The 23,335-nt window shown below is 46.4% G+C and overlaps 1 protein-coding gene across 1 annotated transcript in view; it reads right to left on the minus strand.

Annotated features, from left to right (window-relative positions):
- The window catches only part of LOC146062520 (nephrocystin-1-like), a 35,907-nt gene extending 20,271 nt beyond the window's left edge, over window positions 1-15,636 (minus strand). The window contains exon 1 of the mRNA XM_083174634.1: window positions 15,546-15,636. Within this exon, the coding sequence (XP_083030760.1) occupies window positions 15,546-15,621 (76 nt within the window). The 5' untranslated portion in view covers window positions 15,622-15,636. The remainder of the gene's footprint in view (window positions 1-15,545) is intronic.
- Between the last annotated feature and the right edge of the window lie 7,699 nt (window positions 15,637-23,335).

The following is a 23,335-nucleotide window of genomic DNA, read 5'->3' on the forward strand; positions in this document are numbered from 1 at the left end:
GAATTTTGGCTCAATCCGTGTGGCATTATGTGAATTTTGGCTCAATCCATGTGGCATTATGTGAATTTTGGCTCAATCCATTTGGCATTATGTGAATTTTGACTCAATCCATTTGGCATTATGTGAATTTTGGCTCAATCCATGTGGCATTATGTGAATTTTGGCTCAATCCATTTGGCATTATGTGAATTTTGACTCAATCCATTTGGCATTATGTGAATTTTGGCTCAATCCATGTGTTATTATGTAAATTTTGGCTCAATCCATGTGGCATTGTTTGAATTTTGGCTCATTCCATTTGGCATCATGTGTAAGGGGCAAGTATAATGGAGTCTAGTATTTTGTTGCAAAATGTGTAGAAGTTGTATATGGTGTTGTACACTACACTCAAGGACATGCCCCCTGTTGAGTGGCCACACCCCCTTTTCCAGAGCGCACCTTCGGCGCACGCACAACTACATCCTTCACTTTTGTTGCCATGGTGGGCCTGTGCACTTTAAATGCCAGGGCCTATTTTTAATCCCATTGCCACCCTCTCTCTGCCGCTCTCTTAGCATGTACACTGGCACCACTAACACTGGCCCTCCCCCACCTAAACCCTCTTTTATCATGGTGCCCCCCCTGTCATTTTATCCTGGATCCGCCCCTGATGTTGGGAGGTATGGTTACACACACAATGTGTCAGTAAGACAGTGCTATACAGAGTAGGTTAATATAGCTACACACAATGCTTCTGTAAGCTAGTGATATACAGGTTGGTCGTCCATATATATTTTTTGGGGCCTAGGGGTGCCGTGGAAAAATTCTGATACTCTAGGCCTAGGGTGCCATGATTAAAAAAGATTGGGAACCCCTGGAGTAGGCTGATATAGTTACACACAATGCTTCAGTAAGCTAGTGCTATACAGAGTAGGATACTATAGTTACACACAATGCTTCAGTAAGCTAGTGCTATACAGAGTAGGATACTATAGTTACACACAATGCTTCAGTAAGCCAGTGCTATACAGGGTGAGCTGCTATAGATACACACACTGTGTCAGTAAGCCAGGGCTATACAGGGTGAGCTGCTATAGATACACACACTGTGTCAGTAAGCCAGGGCTATACAGGGTGAGCTGCTATAGATACACACACTGGGGGTTATTCTGCTCGGTACGGTGGGACGGTATACGGGCGGATCGGGTTTTTTTTCATCTGCGCATGCTTAGCTTTCGCAATGCGCAAATACGGCAACCTCACACCGCTCACGGACGGGTCTCTCCGTGTGAAAAAAACTGTCTGCAAGAGTACGGTCATTGTGGGCGGCATGGGGGCGTTTTTAGGGGAGCGGCCGGAATAATGAGGAAAACTGGGCGTAAACATGGGCGTACACCAAAAATGTACGGTGCTATAACCGCTCGATCAGCGAATGCACCGTGCATTTTAGCCCAAAAACAGGCGGACGCCGAAGATAGCTCCAGACCACCCCTAGAGATACCGTATGAGAGCGGACGCCTGGGTCTGCTAATTAATGCTGATTACCACACAAACACATACACCTGAATGTAATAAGTAATGCTGCAGCCTATTAAGTGAAAACCATTATTTCACTACCTGCAAGCCACACACAGCCCTCAAACACATTGGAAGCATATCTTTCTACACTTCAACATGTAAAGGTTGGTTTAATTTTAGGTAACATTCATTCAAAGACCTGCTTATGTATGTCAAGGTAGTTATTTTATAACCATCTACACCCAATCAGAAAGTGTTTTGGTATACTTTAAAAAGCAGGACACTCAATTCACAGAAGTCGACATGTGTCAACTTTTTCACTGTAGCACAAACATACCAGTTTTTTATATAGAAAAAGACACATAAACCACATCTAAGACCAACAAGGATGTTTGAGCAATGTCCTAAGGCCATGGCCACTATTTTGCACACAATCTTTTTATTTTAGCCCAACGACATACATTATGCACTTTCATATCTGCTATGTGCACTGTGGCGTACGCTCAGATATACGCAAGATGTCGGTGGTAAAACGGACGAGACCCGTCCCTATACGGTGGCGTACGCTCTGTTGTACGCCAGTTACCGATGTCTAAGAGGGGATTCGTCCGTGTACGGTGGCATACGCTCAAGTGTACGCCACTCCCCTTTGTCGGTGTTTGTGACCGTCCATGTGCGGCTGTTCTGTGGGCGGACTTACGCTCACTGTCCGCGTACGGGAAACGTACGGTGAAACAGACCGTACGTACGTTTCACCAACCGAATCAGAATAAGGCCCCCTGTGTCAGTAAGCCAGTTGCTATACAGGGTGAGCTGCTATAGTTACACACAATGCGTCAGTAAGCCAATGCTATACAGGGTAGGCTACTATAATTAAATGCAATGTGTCAGTAAGCCAGTGCTATACAGAGTAGACTACTATAGTTACACACAAGGTGTCAGTAAACTAGAGCTAAACAGAGAAGTCTATTATAATTAAACACAATTTGTCAGTAAGTCAGTGCTATTACAGGGTGAGCTGCTAAATTTACATAAAATGTGTCAGTAAGCCAGTGCTATACAGAGTAGGCTACTATAGTTACACACAATGTGTCAGTAAGCCAGTGCTATACAGAGTAGGCTACTATAGTTACACACAATGTGTCAGTAAGCCAGTGCTATACAGAGTAGGCTACTATAGTTACACACAATGTGTCAGTAAGCCAGTGCTATACAGAGTAGGCTACTATAGTTACACACAATGTGTCAGTAAGCCAGTGCTATACAGAGTAGGCTACTATAGTTACACACAATGTGTCAGTAAGCCAGTGCTATACAGAGTAGGCTACTATAGTTACACACAATGGCCCTTATTCTGGTTGGTGCTGTAATATCCGCGTGCGTTGGTGCCGCCGATGTTTTGTGTCTGCGCATGTGCAGAGGCGTCTCTGCGCATGTGCGAGCGGGGCGTACGGCCAAATCCCGCATGAAATGTGATCACTCCGAACAGGGGGTGGAGAGGGGCGTGAAGGGCTATTTGGGCTCATTACCATATGCATACGCCCCGCGTTTCATGGGCGTTCCAATGCAAACGCTGGGCGTACGTATGATAATGCGGTCGTGACGCACGTGTAGGGGGCGGACATATGACATCGCCGGATGTCAGCTGCCCGCCCAGATCCCTGCTTTTGCACGGAAAAATGTCCGTGTGGTCTGAGGTTGCGGGAGCTGGTGGACCGTTCGACCAGCTTCTTACCGCGTACGGACGGAGTTGGCGATCCGTATGGAAGGCGGGGTTTCGCACGCACGGTCCTGGCCGCATATTCGGATCCAGCCACTCCGATCCGAATAAGGGCCAATGTGTCAGTAATCCAGTGCTATACAGGGTAGGCTACTATAGTTACACACAATGGAGGTTATTCTGATCGGAGCGGCCAAACGTGCGTACGTTCGCTATTAACGTACGCTCTCCGTACGCGGCCGTTGGGGTTAAGTCCACCCACAAATCAGCCGCATACGTACGGCCAGAAACAACGTCGAAGGGGAGTGGCGTACAATTGAGCGTACGCCAACGTACACGGACGGACCAGCCCTTACACTCCGACAACTAGCGTACAACAGAGCGTACGCCACCGTTTACGGACGTCTCTCGTCCGTCTTCCCACCGACTACTTGCGGCTATCTGAGCGTACGCCAGCTTGCACGGACGGGTCCCTATTGTTTTTAATAGAAAACTCAGCTTATGTCACCGCTCGTGAGAGTGAGCGTACATCTGTGCACGCTAGCATACCCTTCACATATATGGACCTGCAAATCTTGCCTTTCAACTACAATTCTGACAATTAATTAATTATTCTAATTGTTATTCAATTATTGTTTTCTATTAACTCAATTGAAGATTGTGTGCAAAATAGTGGGCATGGGCTTAAAACATTGCTGAAACATCCTTTGTAGGGTTTATGTTATTGTATCATAAATACAAAACCTATGTTTGTATTAGAGTGAACACGTTGACACATGTCGACTTGTGTAGATTGAGTGTGCTACTGTGTAAAGTCTATGAAAGCACGTAGTGAATGTGTATAACTGTTTAACAAATACCTACCTTAGCATATATAAGCAGGTCTTAAAAAGATTCTTACCTTAAATTAAACAAACCTTTAAATGTAGAGAAGTATAGAAAGATAAGCTTTCAATGTGTTTGAGTGCTGTGTGTGGCTTGCAGGTAGTGAAATCATGGTTTGGACTTAATAGACTGCAGCATTGCTTATTACATTCAGGTGTATGTGTTTGAGTAGTAATCTGCGTTAATTAGCAAACCCAGGCGCACGCTGGCATGCGGTATCTGTAGGGGTGGTCTGAGCTGGCGGTTGGCGGCCGCCTGTTTTGTGTCCGAAATGAACGGTGCTTTAGGCGATCGTGCGGTAGTAGCACCGTTCATTTTTGGTGCACACCCCCTTGTACACCCATATTTACGCCCATTTTTCCTCATTATTTCGGCCGCTCCCCTCAACACCCCCCTATGCCGCCCCCAATGCCCGTACTCTCGCGTACAGGTTTTTTCGCACGGAGAGACCCGTCCGTAAGCGTTGTGGAGTGTTCGCGCCTGCCCATTGGCGATTGTACGCATGCGCAGATCATGGAAAACCCCGGAACGTACGCGTACGGCCCGGCCGCACCAACCAGAATAAGGCCCAATGCGTCAGCAAGCCAGTGCTATACAGGGGGAACTGCTATACTGTAGTTACTCACAAAGAGTCAGTAAGCCAGTGCCATACAGGTAGGCTGCCATAGATACACATGATGTGTCAGTAAGCCTGTTCTATACAGGGTAGGCTGCTATACATTCACACAATGTGTCAGTAAGACGTGCTATACAGGGTAGGCTGCTTTAGATACATGTAATGTAAGCTCTCACGAGCAGGGCCCTCTCCTCATGTGCCTTTCTTAGAATATATAAACCACTGCCACCCTGATGATTGTTTAAGTGTCCTTTCCCCTGATGCAACCATCCATATTAACCATGTATTTGTCCTACACTGTCTTGTACTTTAATTCGGTATGTGTTTTTGCTCATAACTATGCTCTGTAAAGCGCTGCGTAATTTGTGTGCGCTATATAAGAAACTGTTAATAAATAAATAAATAATAAATAATTTGTCAGCAAGTCAGTGCTATACAGGGTAGGCTACTATAGTTACACACAATTTGTCAGTAAAACGTGATATACAGGGTAGGTAGATGTTACACTGACGGTCAGCAGCGGTGTAGCTAGGTGTCATGGTGCCCGGAGCAAGGGCATATTTCGCGCCCCCCCCCGGTAATGAATTGGGGGCGTGGCTAACATGTGTTGGGATGTTACATTTGAAAAGAAAAAAAACACTGTTATGCTGTGTACACACGGGGGCGATAGGGGCTATAATCACTGGGAATATGGTCGCAGGTGACCATATTGCCAGTGATTGGAGTGCGCACCAGCGATAAATCGCCGGGTGCGTGCTCCCGTTTTCTGCCCCATTGTAATCGCTGGTCGAAGGAGCTTGCTCCTGCGACCAGCTAATTACCTCTGCGGCTCCCCCAGCAGAGGTTCCTTTTCATCAGCGACCATCTCTGGTCGCTGATGAAAAGGAGACACTGAGCAATATATTGCAAGCAATATATCTCCCCCCCCCCCCCCCCCCCCGTGTGTACGCACCTTAACGGAATCTGCTGCGCTATATAATACACTGTAACGGAATCTGCTTCCCTATATAAGACACTGTAACGGAATCTGCTGCGCTATATAAGACACTGTAACGGAATCTGCTTCCCTATATAAGACACTGTAACGGAATCTGCTGCGCTATATAAGACACTGTAACAGTATCTGCTGCGCTGTATAAGACACTGTAACGGAATCTGTTGCGCTATATAAGACGCTGTAATGGAATCTGCTGCGCTATATAAGGCGCTGTAATGGAATCTGCTGCGCTATATAAGACACTGTAACAGTATCTGCTGCGCTGTATAAGACACTGTAACGGAATCTGTTGCGCTATATAAGACGCTGTAACGGAATCTGCTGCGCTATATAAGATGCTGTAACGGAATCTGCTGCGCTATATTAGACACTGTAATGGAATCTGCTGCGCTATATAAGATGCTGTAAATAAATACATATATATATATATATATATACACATAAAGATATATACAGCACAGCACTCTCAACTCCCCCCCCCCCCCACACCTCCCCCTGGCCCCACCAATCCCCAAGTTTGTAACATTATCAGCTAGCTGTATTAAAAAAAAAAAAAAATCCACATTCACCTTTAATAAGGATAAATGATTGCAGCAGGTCCAGGGCGGCACGGGCGCCAGCAGAACACCTTTTCCTCCTCCAGGCTACAGCCAGCGCTTGGGATGGCTGATGACGCGCTGCTGTAGCCAGGGAGGAGGGTAGCATGGGCAGGTGACCGGGACCCTGGGAGGAGTCTGGAGTTCTGGAATCTGCTGCGCTGCCCGGAAGCCGTCACGAGCAGCAGCAGCAGCAACAACTTAGAGAGCAGTGAGTTACCTGCCCGGCCTCACCGTCCGTGATGTTTGGACCGGGTGAGCAGGGCAGGAGGCAGGCGCCGGGCAGGGCAGCCGGCAGCGCACGCTGCCTGCTGCCCGTTAGTACTATTGATCTAGTGCACGGATCGATTGCGGAGTGAGGGCGGGCCGGCCGGCGCCATTCTACCAATCTGCGCCCGGAGCGTGAGCTCCAGTGGCTCCGCCCTCCCTACGCCTCTGACGGTCAGAGGGCAGTGATTCACTCCCAACATTCCGTTTATAAATGGTTAATGGTATCATTCAGTGTTTAAGACCTAGATCATTGCTTGCTAACAATATTGCATAGAGGTGATTCAGTATATCCAATCAGCCTTCGGCAGCTATCTATCCTATGGCTTACAGGTAACTCCACTATTGAGCCCTTCTGTCTAGGCCACACACAGTAACCTATCACTGTTACCATAACAACACAGGTGTTCCGCCAGTGCGCATTTCACTTTAATGACTCTATCAGGGTCGCACATGACCAGTAGCGGTGCCTGAACTGACCTTCTGAGAGCACAGAGGCTGAAGCAGCACTGACAGACCCCAGCGCAAACTTTAGTATGGTACTTGGCAAGGCCTGATACACTTGACAGCATTAAGACATGTTATATTGGTATAAAAAACCCTGCCCCAATCTGCAAAGCGCCTCCCATTTTGGTAATATATTTGCCCCTTTCAGGGTTGTAAATTGAGGCAGGTAGGAGATATGCTATTCTGCCCTTGCTTAAACATACACATAGTCTAAAGGTGGCCATACACACGCAGATTTATCTTCAGATCTGGCTGCTTGGAACAAAAACATGGTTATGGATAAGAGCAAATTACAGTTGACCATTTGCTTGGAAATGTTGGAAAACCGACAAACTGTCACTCATCCATAACCATGTTTTTGTTCCAACCAGCCAGATCTGAAGATAAATCTTACTAGTGTATGGGCACCACTTTATTTTTATACATATATTTGCCTGTATGGCTGCTGCTAATACCTGTGTGATGACATCACAATGGCCCTGTGATAACAGTGATTCTATGATGTCACAATGCCTGGTGAGCCAGGACGGAACACTAGGAGTCATTCTGTTGCCTGGTCCCGACTTGTGCAGTCAGAGCTTTTGAACGTGTCTGATTATTCAGCATTTTCAGTTCATATATTGTGTTTGGAGAGGAGCAAGGAGAGAGAGGAGAGAGAGGAGGAAAGAGGAGACAAACGGGAGCAGCCGTGCGCTGCGTCCCGTTCTATATTGGCAAGGTAAGTGCGCTTTTATTTCTATTCATACTTTTTTGTTTGAGCAATTAGGGTTCTTCATTGATTTCTTAAGGGGCGAGGCTCACCTGAAAGTGGGCGTGTCATAGCATAGAAGGTGGTTATGTCCCAATTTAGTGGGTGTTTCAGGGGGTCTTTACCCAAACCTGAGTGGTTATTTATTATTTATAGCACTGCCGGTTCCCAATGACCCCCAACATTTTTGGCATTCAATATAAGCTAAAATGGTTATTCGATTCCAGTGGGTTCCTGTGTCACCCCCCCTACCCCCCCGACCAACACACACACACATAAACACTTTTTTATTTTGGTTTAAACCCTTTCTTTTTGTTGGCGGTTAAATAATCACAATTTGCATGTGACAATGGGCACCGATATTATGCCCACATTTCACTGCAAATTAGGTTGTTGATAAATGGGCTTTAAATAATAAAGCCCTTTATTTCCCCCATTACTCCATTATGGTATTGTATTCGCTGATACCTGCATTTCTGTGGTCAGTTGTGTAACACATATTTATACTGATCCTACTAGCGGAGCATTGTGATTCCGGATTATAATCATATGAATATGGAATGAATTGTAACATTGTGACAGGAGATCGGGGACCATATTCACTTTTTGCTTTTCATTGCGCCCAGAGAGGTCACATATAGTAGCGTAAAGGGCTCGCTTGGCTGCCTATTTCCTCTGCCTATCAAGCAGGTAAACTCCATTCCGCCAAAGGCACGCCCACCTCACCACACAAATACCCGCACTATGCTGCAACGCGTACGCTTACACATTTACGCGTAAGCAGCCGCACAGAGGAGAAATCGTTCGATGGTTACTCACCACCGAATGATTTTTCCTCTGTCCATTATGACTAGAAGGGATATTTGTGTATAGCTTATTTGTTATTAAATATTTATATTTTATCTTTAATTAAGGTGACGCAGTGAGTCAAACTTGCTACAAGAGGAGAAATGGCCCAATTGCCATCAGAGAGCCAAGCCAAACAAGAACCCCGGGAGAGGCAGATGCCCCCGGCACCGCGGGTAAGACAGGCCCCACCGCCTCCCCGCGAGAGAAAGGCCCCACCGCCTCCCCGTGAGAGAAAGGCACCACCGCCTCCCCGTGAGAGAAAGGCACCACCGCCTCCCTGCGAGAGAAAGGCACCTCCGCATGCCAGCGAGAGAAAGGCCCCACCGGCTCCGAGGGAAAGACAGGCCCCACCGGCACCAAGGGAGAGACAGGCCCCACCGGCACCAAGGGAGAGACAGGCCCCACCGGCACAGAGGGAGAGAAAGGCTTCCTCACCATTGAGGAATTCGCCCCCGTCAATATCCACGGGGTGGCAAGAGACCCTGTCAAGATCAACGGAATGGTATACGCTCCCATCACCATCCATGGAGAGGCAAGAGCCCCCGTTCCAATCCACGGAGTGGCATAAGAACCCATTATCCATGGACTGGTATTCGCCCCCGAAAACATCCAATGAGTGGTATTTGCCCCCGGAAACATCCACAGTGTGGCCAGAGACCCCGGAAACATCCATGGAGTGGCAAGAGAACCCATTATCCATGGACTGGTATTTGCCCACGAAAACATCCAAGGAGTGGCAAGAGTCCCAGGAAGCATCCACGGAGTGGCAAGAGTCCCAGGAAGCATCCACAGAGTGGCAAGAGTCCCAGGAAGCATCTACGGAGTGGCAAGAGTCCCCGGAAGCATCCACGGAGTGGCAAGAGTCCCAGGAAGCATCCATGGAGTGGTATACGCCCCCCGTCACCACCCACAGAGTGGTATACGCCCCCATCACCATCCACGGAGTGGTATGCACCCCCGTCACCGTCAAGGGAGTGGCAGGCGCCCCCATCACCATTTACGGAGTGGCAAGCGTCCCTGTCACTGGAGTGGCATGCACCCCCTACTCCATCCAAGGAGTGGTATGCACCCCTGTCACCATCACGGAGTGGCATGCACTCACAATGTAGAGGTGTCCCACTACATTTCAACTCGTTAAATATGGAATATTGCACATAACAACCAATCAGACTGTATCTATTTTCTCCTATACGATACTAAATAAATGAGTAGTCTAGATAATAGACTAATTATTTATTTAGTATTGTCTAGGAGATACTAGATAGAATCTGATTGGTTGTTATGGGCAACATCCCATCTTCAACAGAATTCCCATCTTATACCCCATCATGTGTTATATCCAACAACAATTTGGCTAATAAAATGAGTGGTGAATAATACTGTATCTCTGTGGTTATTTCCTCATTTGGAGCGTCTTCATGCTGGGGGAATGCTTGGCGGCTACAGTGTCAGAATATGTAAAATAAAACATGTGCACATTTACTTTTTTAAATATGTCTACACACATCTCAGAGGGTTCCTTGGTCTATGAGAAGACCTAGCCATTACCCGATTATTCTGTCTGCACACATCTCAGAGGGCTCCTTGGTCTATGAGAAGGACCTAGCCATTTCCCATCATTCTCCTGTCTACACACATCTCAGATCGTTCCTTGGTCTATGAGGAGACAAAGCCATTACCCATGATTCTTCTGTCTACATACATCTCAGAGGGTTCCTTTCACCTATCTACAGACATCTCAAAGGGTTTCTTGATCTATGAGGAGACATAGCCATTACCCCATCATTCTCCTGTCTACACACAACTCAGATGGGTTCCTTGGTCTATGAGGAGATGCACCCAGTACCTCATCATTCTTGTGTCTACATACAGGACATCTCAAAGGGTTTCTTGATCTATGAGGAGACATAGCCATTACCCCATCATTCTCCTGTTTACACACATCTCAGAGGGTTCCTTGCTTTGGTCCATGCAGTATTTAAAATAGCCATTAAAATCCTGTAATTTTAGTAATGTTACAAATGCCTGGGGAGTTCATACAGTAGGTTGCGGCCCATTCAAAAAGTTACCTCAGGAACAAAATGTCCGCTTCACAAAGTGCTGCAGTGAGGCCCCTAGTTCACAGTGACTGATATTTTGCATCTTCCTAACAAGTTTGTGCTAAAATAATACACACAATGCAATATTAGCATTGCTGTTTGTCAAAAAGTGTATTATTAGGTCGACGATAACTAGGTCAACGGTCATTAGGTCAACCACTATTGGTCGACAGTGAAAAGGTCTACATGCACTATGGTTGACATGGACTAAAGTTTGAGACAAGCAAAAGGTCGACATGACTTTTTAAGATTTTTAGTGCCTAGGTCAACAACAGTCGACATAGACCCTCAATTAGTGTACCAAGTACCCTCGTATGGGCCCTTATTCAGATCTAATCGCAGTACAAATTTGTTCTCAAAATAGACAAAACCATGTGCACTGCAGGTGGGGTGGATGTAACATGTACAGAGAGAGTTAAATTTGGGTGGGGTGTGTTGAAACTAAAATCTAAATTGCAGTGTAAAAATAATGCAACCAGCATTTATCCTGCACTGAAACAAAATAACTCACACAAATCTAACTCTCTCTGCACATGTTACATCTGCCCCACCTGCAGTGCACATGGTTTTGCCCATTTTAAGAACAAATTTGTACTTTGATCCGATCTGAATAAGGGCCTAGGTGCCTCCCTCGCCATACTTTACCATTACCAATTGTAGGCCACATGGATAATAAATTATAACAAGTTATCCGAGTGAAAAAGGTTGGAAAGAGATAAATTAACAGCCAATCAGCTTCTAACTGCCATGTTACGGCCTGTGTTTCAAAAATGTCAGCTAAGAGCTGATTGGTTGGTACCATAGCTCTCTCCAATCTTTGATAAATAGCCTCCTTACAGACACAGCAGGCTTCTTCCGAACACTTCAAGTCCAGCGCTTATTTGGTGCAGACAAGGAAATGGGTAATTATGTCCTGACAATACAGTGTACAGCATACAAAAAGGCCGACAAGCCTTGATGAACAGCACACGTGGCACAATTATCTCTCTCCTTATGTACACACCACTGGAGAGTGGTATAGTCAGATGATTATCGATTTTGGCCACACTTTATTTCCTACAAACGGAGAAGAGGAGACGCCCAATCCCATATAGGGATGTATGGTATTTTCTCCCCACTCTGACATCTTCGGTGATGGGTATCCATATATAACAAGAATCCCTTTCAATACTGCGGTCATCTCTACTGTATAAACCAGTTTGAGGCGGAGAAGAGGAGACTAATATACCTTCATAGGGATGTATTATCTATTGATAGCGCTGATGAACGAGACACGATTTCATATGCTCTTGCATATGATCTTTTTCTTTCACGTGTTTATATGGGGTGGGGACACCATCCCTGTGTCTTCATCCACCAAGATGCATTCTAAGCGCGATTTGAACACCTTTATATTACTTTCATACTATAGAGTAGGCTACCATAGTTAAACACAATGTGTCAGTAAGCCAGTGCTATTACAGGGTGAGCTGCTAAACTTACACATAATATGTCAGTAAGTCAGTGCTATACAGGGTAGGCTGCTATAGTTACACACAATGCGTCAGTAAGCCAGTTCTATATAGGGTAGGCTGTTATAGATACACACAATATGTCAGTAAGCCAGTTCTATATAGGGTAGGCTGCTATAGATACATGTAATGCGTCAGTAAGCCAGTGCTATTACAGGGTAGGCTGCTATAGTTACACACAATGTGTCAGTAAGCCAGTGCTATACAGAGTAGGCTACTATAGTTACACACACAATGGGGGTTATTCTAGTTCATTCTTTCTGACAAATTCCTTCTTAGATGGGCAAAACCATATGCACTGCAGGTGGGGCAGATGTAACTTGTGCAGAGAGAATTAGATTTGGGTGAGGTTTTACTTCAAAGTGAGATCTATATTGCAGTGTAAAAATAAAGCAGCCAGAATTTACCCTGCACAGAAACAAAATAACTCACCCAAATGTAATCCTCTCTGCACATTTTACATCTGCCCCACCTGCAGTGCACATGGTTTTGCCCATCTAAGAAGGAATTTGTCAGAAAGAATGAACTAGAATAACCCCCAATGTGTCAGTAAGCAGGGTCTGGCTGGCCACTTTTAGCCTGGGGGGCAAGTCCAGAGCACTGGCCCATAAGTAACAGCGCATCGTTAAATTTAGGTTTTACGGTTTAAAAATATGTATTAATAAAAAATAAAAAAACAATAATAGGAAACCACAGGCTGCTCCCCTGTATAATATCAGGACACCACAGGCTACTCCCTGTCTTATAATAATAACAGGATAACAGAGGCTGCTCCCCCTGTATAATATCAGGACACCACAGGTCTACTCCCCGTCTTATAATAATAAAAGGACAACACAGGCTGCTCCCCTGTATAATAATAGTACCCCCGCAGGCTGCTCCTCCTGTATAATAAAAGTACACCACAGGCTGCTACTCCTGTATAATAAAAGTACACCACAGGCTGCTCCCCCTGTATAATAGGACACAACAGGCTGCTCCCCCTGTCTTATAATAATAACAGGACCCCACAGGCTTCTCCCCCTGTATAAAAACAGGACCCCACAGGCTGCTTCCCCTGTATAATAATAACAGGGCCCCCACAGGCTGTTCCTCCTGTATAATAAAAGTACACCACAGGCTGCTCCCACTGTATAATAGGACACAAAAGGCTGCTCCCCCTGTCTTATAATCATAATCGGACCTCACAGGCTTCTCCCCCTGTATAATAACAGGACCCCACAGGCTGCTCCCGCTGTATAATAATAACAGGACCCCACAGGCTGCTCCCCCTGTATAATAATGGCCCCCCCCCACAGGCTGCTCCCCCTGTATAATAATAACGGGACCCCCACAGGCTGCTCCCCCTGTATAATAAAATTACATCACATGCTGCTCCCCCTTTATAATAACAGGACACATCAGGCTGATCCCCCTGTATAACATGACCCCACAGGCTGCTCCCCCTGTATTATTATTATAATAATAATAACAACAACAATAACGAGACCCCCACAACCTGCTCCCCCTGTATATAAAGGGACCCCCACAGGCTGCTCCCCCTGTATAAAAATAACGGGACCCCCACAGGCTGCTCCCCCTGTATAATAGCAGGGCCCCCACAGGCTGCTCCTCCTGTGTAATAACAGGACCCCCACAGGCTGCTCCCCCTGTATAATAATAACAGGGCCCCACAGGCTGCTTCCCCTGTGTAATAATAACAGGACCCCCACAGGCTGCTCCCCCTGTATAATAAAAATACATCACAGGCTGCTCCCCTTTATAATAATAAAACACAACAGGCTGCTCCCCCTGTATAACACATACCTTCCAACTGTACCGAATTTGCCGGTACAGTACCGTTTTTTAACAGTCTGTACCGGCAAATATTGATTGTACCGAATGTACCGATTTTTTCCCCACTGTGCTAGCTCATGAAATGAGTGCGTATGTGCGGATAGTTTGCAAGAAAACCCAGGGACATTACTTTATCTAAAGTGTCCTAGTCTTGCATTCATGCTGGTCTCCCTAGCGTATCGTTGAACTCCATTGTTCTGAAGACCAAACAAGTTAGAGCAGCGTTGCGGTCTACAGAAAGATGTCCTCCTGCTGGGAAAGGGAAACACATTGATGCTGCGTTTGGCTCTATCATGCCGAGCCCGGATCACAGTCAGCCTGTATGAGGCGGGCTCAGTGTGAGTGTGTCACTAGCAAGGAGGGAGCACGGGACTATGGCAGGGGTGTCTGCACAGAGCCGGGGATGGTCCTCACTCTGCGGCCTCTACCTGCGCCTGCACGCGATGTGGTCGGCGGGCCTGTCACAGTGAGTTGGGCTCTGTGTATCATCTATCTGAGCTTGCCTGTCAGAGCGGCATGGGTATGTGAGTTTCTATTTGCTCTGTATAGTACAACAGTGCTGTATTGGAGACTTCAGCAGCTGGGATATGTCTAATAATTAAGTGTCACTGTCACCACATCATGCAGCTGTATTGTATATCTCCACCCCCTGTAGCAGTCCTATCACTGTGTCGGAGATATCTCAAGCCGTTAATAAAGTATAAAGCAGAGGTTGCCCATAGCAACAACATAGTTTATGTCTTTAGTGCACCCCTAAAGAAAATCAAACGCATAATTCTGGGATTATAGCTGCAAGTCATATATAATTTATTCTGTCTCCCTTTATCCATGGTCACGCCCCCTTTATCCATGGCCACGCCCCCTTTCCATATGTGTACCGATTTCTGCCCTAAAAATGTTGGAGGGTATGATAACATGACCCCACAGGCTGCTCCCCCTGTATAACATGACCCCACAGGCTGCTCCCCCTGTATAATATAATAATAATAATAATAACAGCACCCCCACAGGCTGCTCCCCTTGTATAATAATAATGGGACCCCACAGGCTGCTCCCCCTGTATAATAATAATGGGACCCCCACAGGCTGCTCCCCTTGTATAATAATAATGGGACCCCCCACAGGCTGCTTCCCCTGTATAATAATACTGGGACCCCCACAGGCTGCTCCCCCTGTATAATAATAACAGGACCCCCACAGGCTGCTCTCCCTGTATAATAATAATGGGACCCCCACAGGCTGCTCCCACTTATAATATTAACTGGACCCCCACAGGCTGCTCCCCCATAAAATAATAACTGGACCCCCACAGGATGCTCCCCCTGTATAATAATAATGGGACCCCCACAAGCTGCTCCCCTGTATAATAACTGAACCTTACAGGCTGCTCAGCCTGTACAGTCCCACTCCCTCTTACCTTGATGCCAGTCAGTGAGGCAGGCTGCAGCATAGGGAAGAAAGTGTAACGCACAGGCAGGAAGTAGGTGGAACATACAGAGTCTCTGTAGTGGCCACCTGCACTAGACATGTCCTCAGTGCAGGAGGCCGGCGGCCATGTTTATGGAGACCACTCGGAAACTGGTCAGTCTGGCTGCAGCAGCAGCCTCAGAACAATGGCGGCCCGCACGCACATGGCACCCTGCCCCCCAGCCCGCCCCTGTCAGTAAGCCAGTGCTATATAGGGTAGGCTACTATAGTTACACACACAATGGGGGAAATTTACTAAAGGAAATTTGTAAAAAAATAGGTGTATTTGTATCCAGAAATACACTTATTTTTGACATTTTCTATCCCGAAAATACGGCAATTCGTAGTCGTATTGATGTGCTATCAATAGGAATACGAATTGCCGTATTTTCGGGATAGTAAATGTCAAAAATAAGTGTATTTCTGGATACAAATACACCTATTTTTTACAAATTTATTTTAGTAAATTTCCCCCAATGTGTCAGTAAGCCAGTGCTATACAGGGTAGGCTACTATAGTTACACACATTGGGGGGTATTCAAATGTTGGTCTGTTCTTTTTTTTCAAGCCTATTCTCCCTTTTTTTCACAACATTTATATGTTGTGATATTAGTTTGCTATTCAATTCTTCCCCGTCTTTTAAAAGTTGACAGTTTTTTTAAACATATTTTACTTCACAGTCATTTTCAATGGGCTTCGTATTCAAATGTTTGGTGATAAGCTTCACGCCTTTTAATAGTCGTCTAAAATGGTCAATTTCTTGTCATTTTATTCACCTGGGTGTCGGGTGGGGATAAAAGTGTTATTTTTTTTATTTTTTATTAAAAAAAAAAAATGAATGGCTTATTATTTAATGAAATTTACTTTTTTTTTTATAAGGGGTTAAGGTTAAACTTTAAAAATAATAAAATGCAATAGAGCAGGGGTTCTCAAACTCTGTCCCCAGGACCCCACACAGCTCACATTTTCCAGGTCACCTGGCAGGTGCACTCATTACTCATTGACACATTTTAAAAGATCCACAGGTGGAGCTAATTATCTTACTTGTGATTCTGTGAGGAGACCTTAAAGACATGCAATGTGTGGGGTCCTGAGGACCGAGTTTGAGAACCTGTGTAATAGAATATAGACACACATCCCCCCATAGAGTATAGGCACACCTCCCACATAGAGTGTAAGCACACCGGCAAAACGCTTATGGGTCATTTGGTCGACCACTGAAGTTCAACAGGGCTTAGGTCGACACTTGGAAAAGGTCAACATGGTTAAGATTGTCAGGGTCAAAAGGTCGACACATGCATTAGGTCAACAATGGGAAGGTTGACCTTTTGACTTTTTTTGTCCCTAATGTTGACATACACTAGTCGACATGGACACTGAAAAAGTGCCCTGCGTGTGCTCGCCATGCGTCGGGCTCGGTGCCTCGCTGCACTCAGCACACTATTATATTCTCCCTCCATGCCCTAGTGGATGGTAGGGAATGAAATACAGCGTGTCAGCACAAGTCGGCTCAGAAAAACCACTGGGGCCTGATGTACACGCTATTCAAATGACTGTCCCAGAAATGAAAGATTTCCAAGACCTATTTGATAACAGCACACTAGGAAAACTACCCATCACATATCACATGAGGCTGGATGACTCTATTGCCCCCACTGTTTGTGCTCCCCGCAGAGTCCCCATTGCAATGAAGGACAAAATCATCCAAGAGCTACACAGAATGACACAGCTAGGTGTCATTGCACCAATTAAAGAAGCAACACAATGGGTGTCTGCAATGGTAGCAGCTGCTAAAAAAGATGGGACTGTACGCTTATGCATCGACCCAGTGCACCTAAACAAGGCACTTTTACGCCCCTACCACCCACTCCGCACCATCGAGCAGGTGATCGCCGACATGCCAGGTGTAACCGTCTTTAGCACCCTGAATGCCAAGTGTGGGTTTTGGCAGATCCCTCTGGACAGAGCCTCTTCCTTGCTTACTGCCTTCATGATCCCTATTGGGCGCTACGTCTTCCTCCGCATGCTCTATGGCATCACCATGGGCAGCAAAGTCTTCCAGCGATGCATGGAGCAACTGTTCGCTGGCTCTCCCTGTGACATCATCGCTGACAACATCCTCGTCTGGGGCCGCACCAGAGAGGAGCATGATCAATGCCTCCACCAGGTACTCCAACGGGCTCCCGCCCTCCACCTCAACCCTGACAAATGCAAGTTCAGAGTCACAGAGGTGGCATACGTGGGCCACCTCCTCACCGACAAGGGCGTCCTGCCAGACCCCAACAAGGTCTCTGCCGTCCTGCAGATGCCCCTCCCAGCAGACAAATTGACACTCCAGTGCTTCCTGGGGATGACCAACTACCTATCCAAGTTTCTGCCACAGTACAGCACTACCACTGCACCTTTGCGGCAGCTACTGCAACAGGACTCTAAGTGGTGTTGGTTGGACACACACACAGCTGCTGTCAACCAACTAAAGACCATGCTCACACAACCGCCAGTTTTGCAGCACTTCAACGTGCATGATCCTGTTGTCCTTGCTGCTGATGCTTCACAAAGTGGCCTCGGGGCTGTATGCCTTCAACTCCGCAAGCCGGTGGCATTTGCATCCAGGGCCCTCACTGACACGGAAACAAGATATGCACAATTGAAAAAGAACTGTTGGCACTTGTCTTTGCTTGCACACGTTTCCATTACTTCATCTATGGCCATCCTGTCGTGATTGAAACAGATCATCAACCCCTAATCACCATCCTGAGGAAACCTATACACTCTGCCTCTTCCCGCATACAAAGCATGATGCTTAAGCTCCAAAGGTACAATTTGGACGTTATTTACCAGCCAGGTCAGCGTTGCTGATGCATTGTCCAGGGCATTCCTGCCTTCCACTGATACCCCTTTCACACCAAAAATGCAGAGACAAACCCAAGAATTAAATTCCAGGGACAAGCAGGGACATTCCCGGGTTGGGATCCATTCACACATGCTTTTGAAGCAGGGACAACCCGGGTCGGCACCTTTCACACTGAACCCGGGATGACCCTGCATTTCTATGAGAATAGCATTTGACTTGGGCAGCCCTGAGGACGAGTTTGAGGTCATGGCTGTAGAAGACCTTCCCACTAAACGGATGGAGGAGCTGCGTGCGGCCACCAGCACTGATGAGCTCTCCCAGCGTCTTGCTGACGTCATCCTCAATGGCTGGCCACCCTCATTCAGAGACTTGCCTCACTGTTTACGTCCCTTCTTCTGCATGAGGGATGAACTCACCATAGTTGATGGTGTCATTATGCGAGATCACAGCTTTGTGATCCCAGCCGCTCTACAGTCCTCATACACCCAGCAGTTGCACCAGGGCCATGCAGGCCTGGAAACCACCAAGCGCAGGGCCCGAGAAACTGCATTCTGGCCCTCTATGTATGGTGACATTGAACGAGCCGTGTCTCTTTGTGCCCCCTGCAATGCCCTGCGTCCACATCAGCCACGGGAACCCATGCTGCTCCACGACATCCCGGACCTTCCTTAGTCCATTCTGGTGGCTGACCTGTTTGAATGGAGGGGGAAGGAGTACATGGTGCTTGTGGATTCTTACTCAGGCTGGTTCGAAATTAACTACTTCACCACCACCACAAGCCTGATGGTAATATCAAAACTAAAAAGGCACTTTGAAGCACATGGCACTCCACAGCAGCTCATCACCGATAATGCCATGCAATTCAACAGCAGAGAGTTCGAAGAGTTTGCCAACACTTGGGACTTTCAGCACATCACCAGTAGTCCTCACTATCCGCAATCCAATGGGTTGGCGGAGCGAGCAGTGCGCTCAGCAAAGAACTTGATGGAGAAGTGTGCACGAGATGGCTCAGACATATACCTAGCCCTGCTCAACCTGAGAAATACACCCAGAGACGGGTTACCCTCCCCTGCACAGTGTTTGTTGGCACGGTGCACCCGCACAATGCTCCCCATGGCAAAACAGCTCCTGGGGCCCAGAGTCGAATCCCAAGTGAGTGTTGGCATAAACAGACGCAGAGCAGGCTCCAAGGCGTCCTACGACAGATCTGCACATCACCTGCCACCACTTTCCCCAGGCCAACTTGTTTGCATACAGACTGAGCAAGGCTTCGATAGAACAGCAGTGGTGCAGCGTCCAGCAGAACGTCCCAATAGTTTTGTGGTGCAGTCTGATGATGCCTTGTATGAGCACATCCGCCGGCACCTGCTCAGTACAGCTGAAGAGAACTCTGCACAGCTGGGTCCATCAGTTACTGCCACTGCTGCAACCAATGCTACTGATGGTTCACATCATTTGGACGATCCCATCCCAGAGACCTTACCAGTGGCAGAGCCCTCCCAAACTGTCCAGGACAATCCCATGGGCTCACAGCACACCATCACCAGGTCCGGGCGGATGTCCAAGCCCAATCCCAAGTTCCAAGACTTTGCTATATACAGTAGTCTTTCTCTTTCATCTTTATCTTCATTGTTATTCTAAATTGTTATAACCATGCATGTTGTGTCCTCTCAGTTTAAAAGGGGGGATGTAGATGCATCTGATGCATCTTGGTATTTGTAGTACCCAGGTTGTATCATCACTTCCGGTCACACGACTGGCCGGGCAGTCAGTGTTAGCCGGAGCTGGAATAAAGACGCACCTGTTTGAAGATGCACAGGTGTCCGTGAGGTTATTGATTCGCACACATCTACAATGGTAATCATAAATTAAGAGGGAAGTCCAGAAACAGAGCATTGTGTCCCTCCTGGAGAGGGTCATGTTGGGAGGTATGGTTACACACACAATGTGTCAGTAAGAAAGTGCTATACAGAGTAGGTTAATATAGCTACACACAATGCTTCTGTAAGTTAGTGATATACAGGTTGGTCGTCCACATATATTTTTTGGGGCCTAGGGGTGCCGTGGAAAAATTCTGATACTCTAGGGCAGGCATTCCCAACCACGGTCCTCAAGGCACACCAACAGTGCATGTTTTAGTGATATCCAGGCTTCAGCACAGATGGTTTAATCAGAATCCCTCAGATACTATTAAAGTCACCTGTGCTCAAGTCTGGATATCTACAAAACCTGCACTGTTGACGTGCCTTGAGGACCGTGGTTGGGAATGCCTGCTCTAGGGTGCCATGATTAAAAAAGATTGGGAACCCCTGGAGTAGGCTGATATAGTTACACACAATGCTTCAGTAAGCTAGTGCTATACAGAGTAGGATACTATAGTTACACACAATGCTTCAGTAAGCTAGTGCTATACAGAGTAGGATACTATAGTTACACACAATGCTTCAGTAATACCCCTTTTAGACATACTACCTGGGATTTTGTCCAGGTTTACCCGGGATTTTCAACCCAGGTCACTCCCAGGATTTTAGTAACAAACCCCCTTTCACACTGTGAAAGTCTAGGTGCACACACGCCATTTTGTGATAGTATGGCCGCCATTTTGGTTCGCAGAGTTGCGCAAATAAAGTTTCCATACCCGAGTATGTGTGACAATGTGGACCAGAAGAGTAGACATACTATCACACATAAATTCATAATAACACACTTACACGAAATGAAATATAGTTAAAAGGTTTAGAACGCCACACATAGCTTAGTCAGCCCTGCACACACCTGTCTGTATCGTGTTTAGTACCGTTCCGCTCAGTTCATTATGCGAAGTATTCCGGTCATTGCGAATATGTCGCAATGTACATTGCCCGATAGTTATGGACATAATCCATATTCCAGAGACAGTTTCTGTTGTAAGTAGTTAACAAAGGAAACTAGCTCAAACCGGTTCTTATCCTTGCTGACGCCGAAACCACCAAACAAAGGACTCTTAAAGTTCACTCCCCTGCACCTGGTCAGACCAGGTACAGCGTCTAACCTCCAATCACAGTGGACCGGACATATGATCTCTGACCAATGAGAATGGCCTTTGACCTCCCCCTTCTGACCCTATAAGATAGGCGACCCGGAGCAGGCTCGGTCTCTTCGGCACATCTACTTTCCCTGGACCTTCCTACCGGACTATAGTTCATTCCTGAACGATAGTGAGCTCTGACCGGACTGCGCTTCGCATACTTGATGAGACGGGTAAACGGTTGCATTTTCACGGTATTTATTCTTATAAGTATTGTTGGCTGATTGTGTCTTGTAACTGTATTCTTTCCCCTTAGTAGAGTCTGTTTAGTATTCATTGTTAGTATATTGTATTACCTGTTATACCTATTTATTCTTATTTATGTAACCCCCTTTTTGTCCGTTAGGGACTTAAATACAAACCTTTTTATGGAGTTCTAATCTCCTTATTCCTATTCAGTGGTCGTGTCTGTTTATTCGCATAGTAGCGATAAGGTACATTGCGGACTCTGTCCTTTAAGGTATATTCGCAGATTAGAGACAAAGTACTGCGAAAGGATCTCGTATTAAGGTATTGGTTCTTGGTGCAAAATACACAATAAAAGGTACGCTACGCTGCGCTACGTTTTGTTCGCACGTAGTTAGGTATAAAGGGTAAGCAGGTTACGGACACATTACGTAACCTGCACTTTTCACTCATTGTCTCTCTGGTCATAATCAAATCGTCATTAACAATTGAGGGCTCGTCCGTCCGCTCCACAGTCCAGAACTCAGTACCAGGCGTGCGACTCGACCTATACCAGCAAAAGGGTGGAAGTATTTATTTTCATTGCTGGATAGGCCGAGTCCACGGCAGTGCGGGGTTCGGGAAGTGCTAGCGCTGAACCCGGAGTACAATGAGTGAAAGCCACATGTTTTAAAGCATATCATACCTAAGTGTTTAGTAAACTGTACTTCTGCCTGCCACAAGTAGTTTAACGGGGTATAGTGTCTTGGGCTGCTTGTTTATTACAGTATATGTACCACGTGCGATAAGGTTCGCACACGTGGAATCTGTGTTTATTATAGTACATAGAGGATCCCCTCTGTGCAAAACTATAATTGTTTATTGTTAGTTACCGCAAAAACAGGGACCACGACACGTGGCGACAAGTCCTGGGCCTTTTGCAGTAACGTAAAGCGTCTATTGTATATTACGCAAGGTGCGCGCGCACGTGCCCACATCGGGAAAGTTTCGCATCTTTGTACGTGGTTTACGGATTAAGTACGGGATTTATTTCGCATCTTGATACGTAACTCTCGGACAGAGTTAAGGGATTTATTCCACATTTAGGCGCAATTACTGCGTATAGCGAAACCCGAGCGCAACCTTGCAAATACACTATAGAACACGTGGGTGGCCGATTCATCGGCGGCCTGTGAACAACGCACGTACACACGTGGCTGTTCATTGGTACTGCACATGCAGCACACATAGGAACTCAAAGGTGAACAGTATTAAACCATCAGCTTTATTTAAACAGTATAGTAATATACTGCGAATAAGGCGGTGATTAATAAAAGAAAATAAGTTTTTTTCTTTTTGTTCATTTTTCATAAGCAAGCAACTCAAGCATTATTTTAATAGATTCCTATAGTTTATTATAAGGGATTTATACCTGCATAAGTATCTAGTGACAAGCTACCAGCCTGGGAAAAATTTTCTGTACAGAAATATTTCAAAAATACGCATAAGACCAAGGTGTAACTAGCGCCCAGTGTGAAAAATAACTGAGGCGAACGGGTGTGTGACGGCACGACTCAGCGCAGTGTAGTCCAGTGTAGGACAGTCCAGTTAGGACCGGGTTCACGTGACGACGTGCCCATAGGAACTGCCCCTT

Source organism: Crinia signifera, chromosome 3 (assembly GCF_055691185.1).
Source record: "Crinia signifera chromosome 3, ASM5569118v1, whole genome shotgun sequence".
Classification (NCBI taxonomy): Eukaryota; Metazoa; Chordata; class Amphibia; order Anura; family Myobatrachidae; genus Crinia; species Crinia signifera.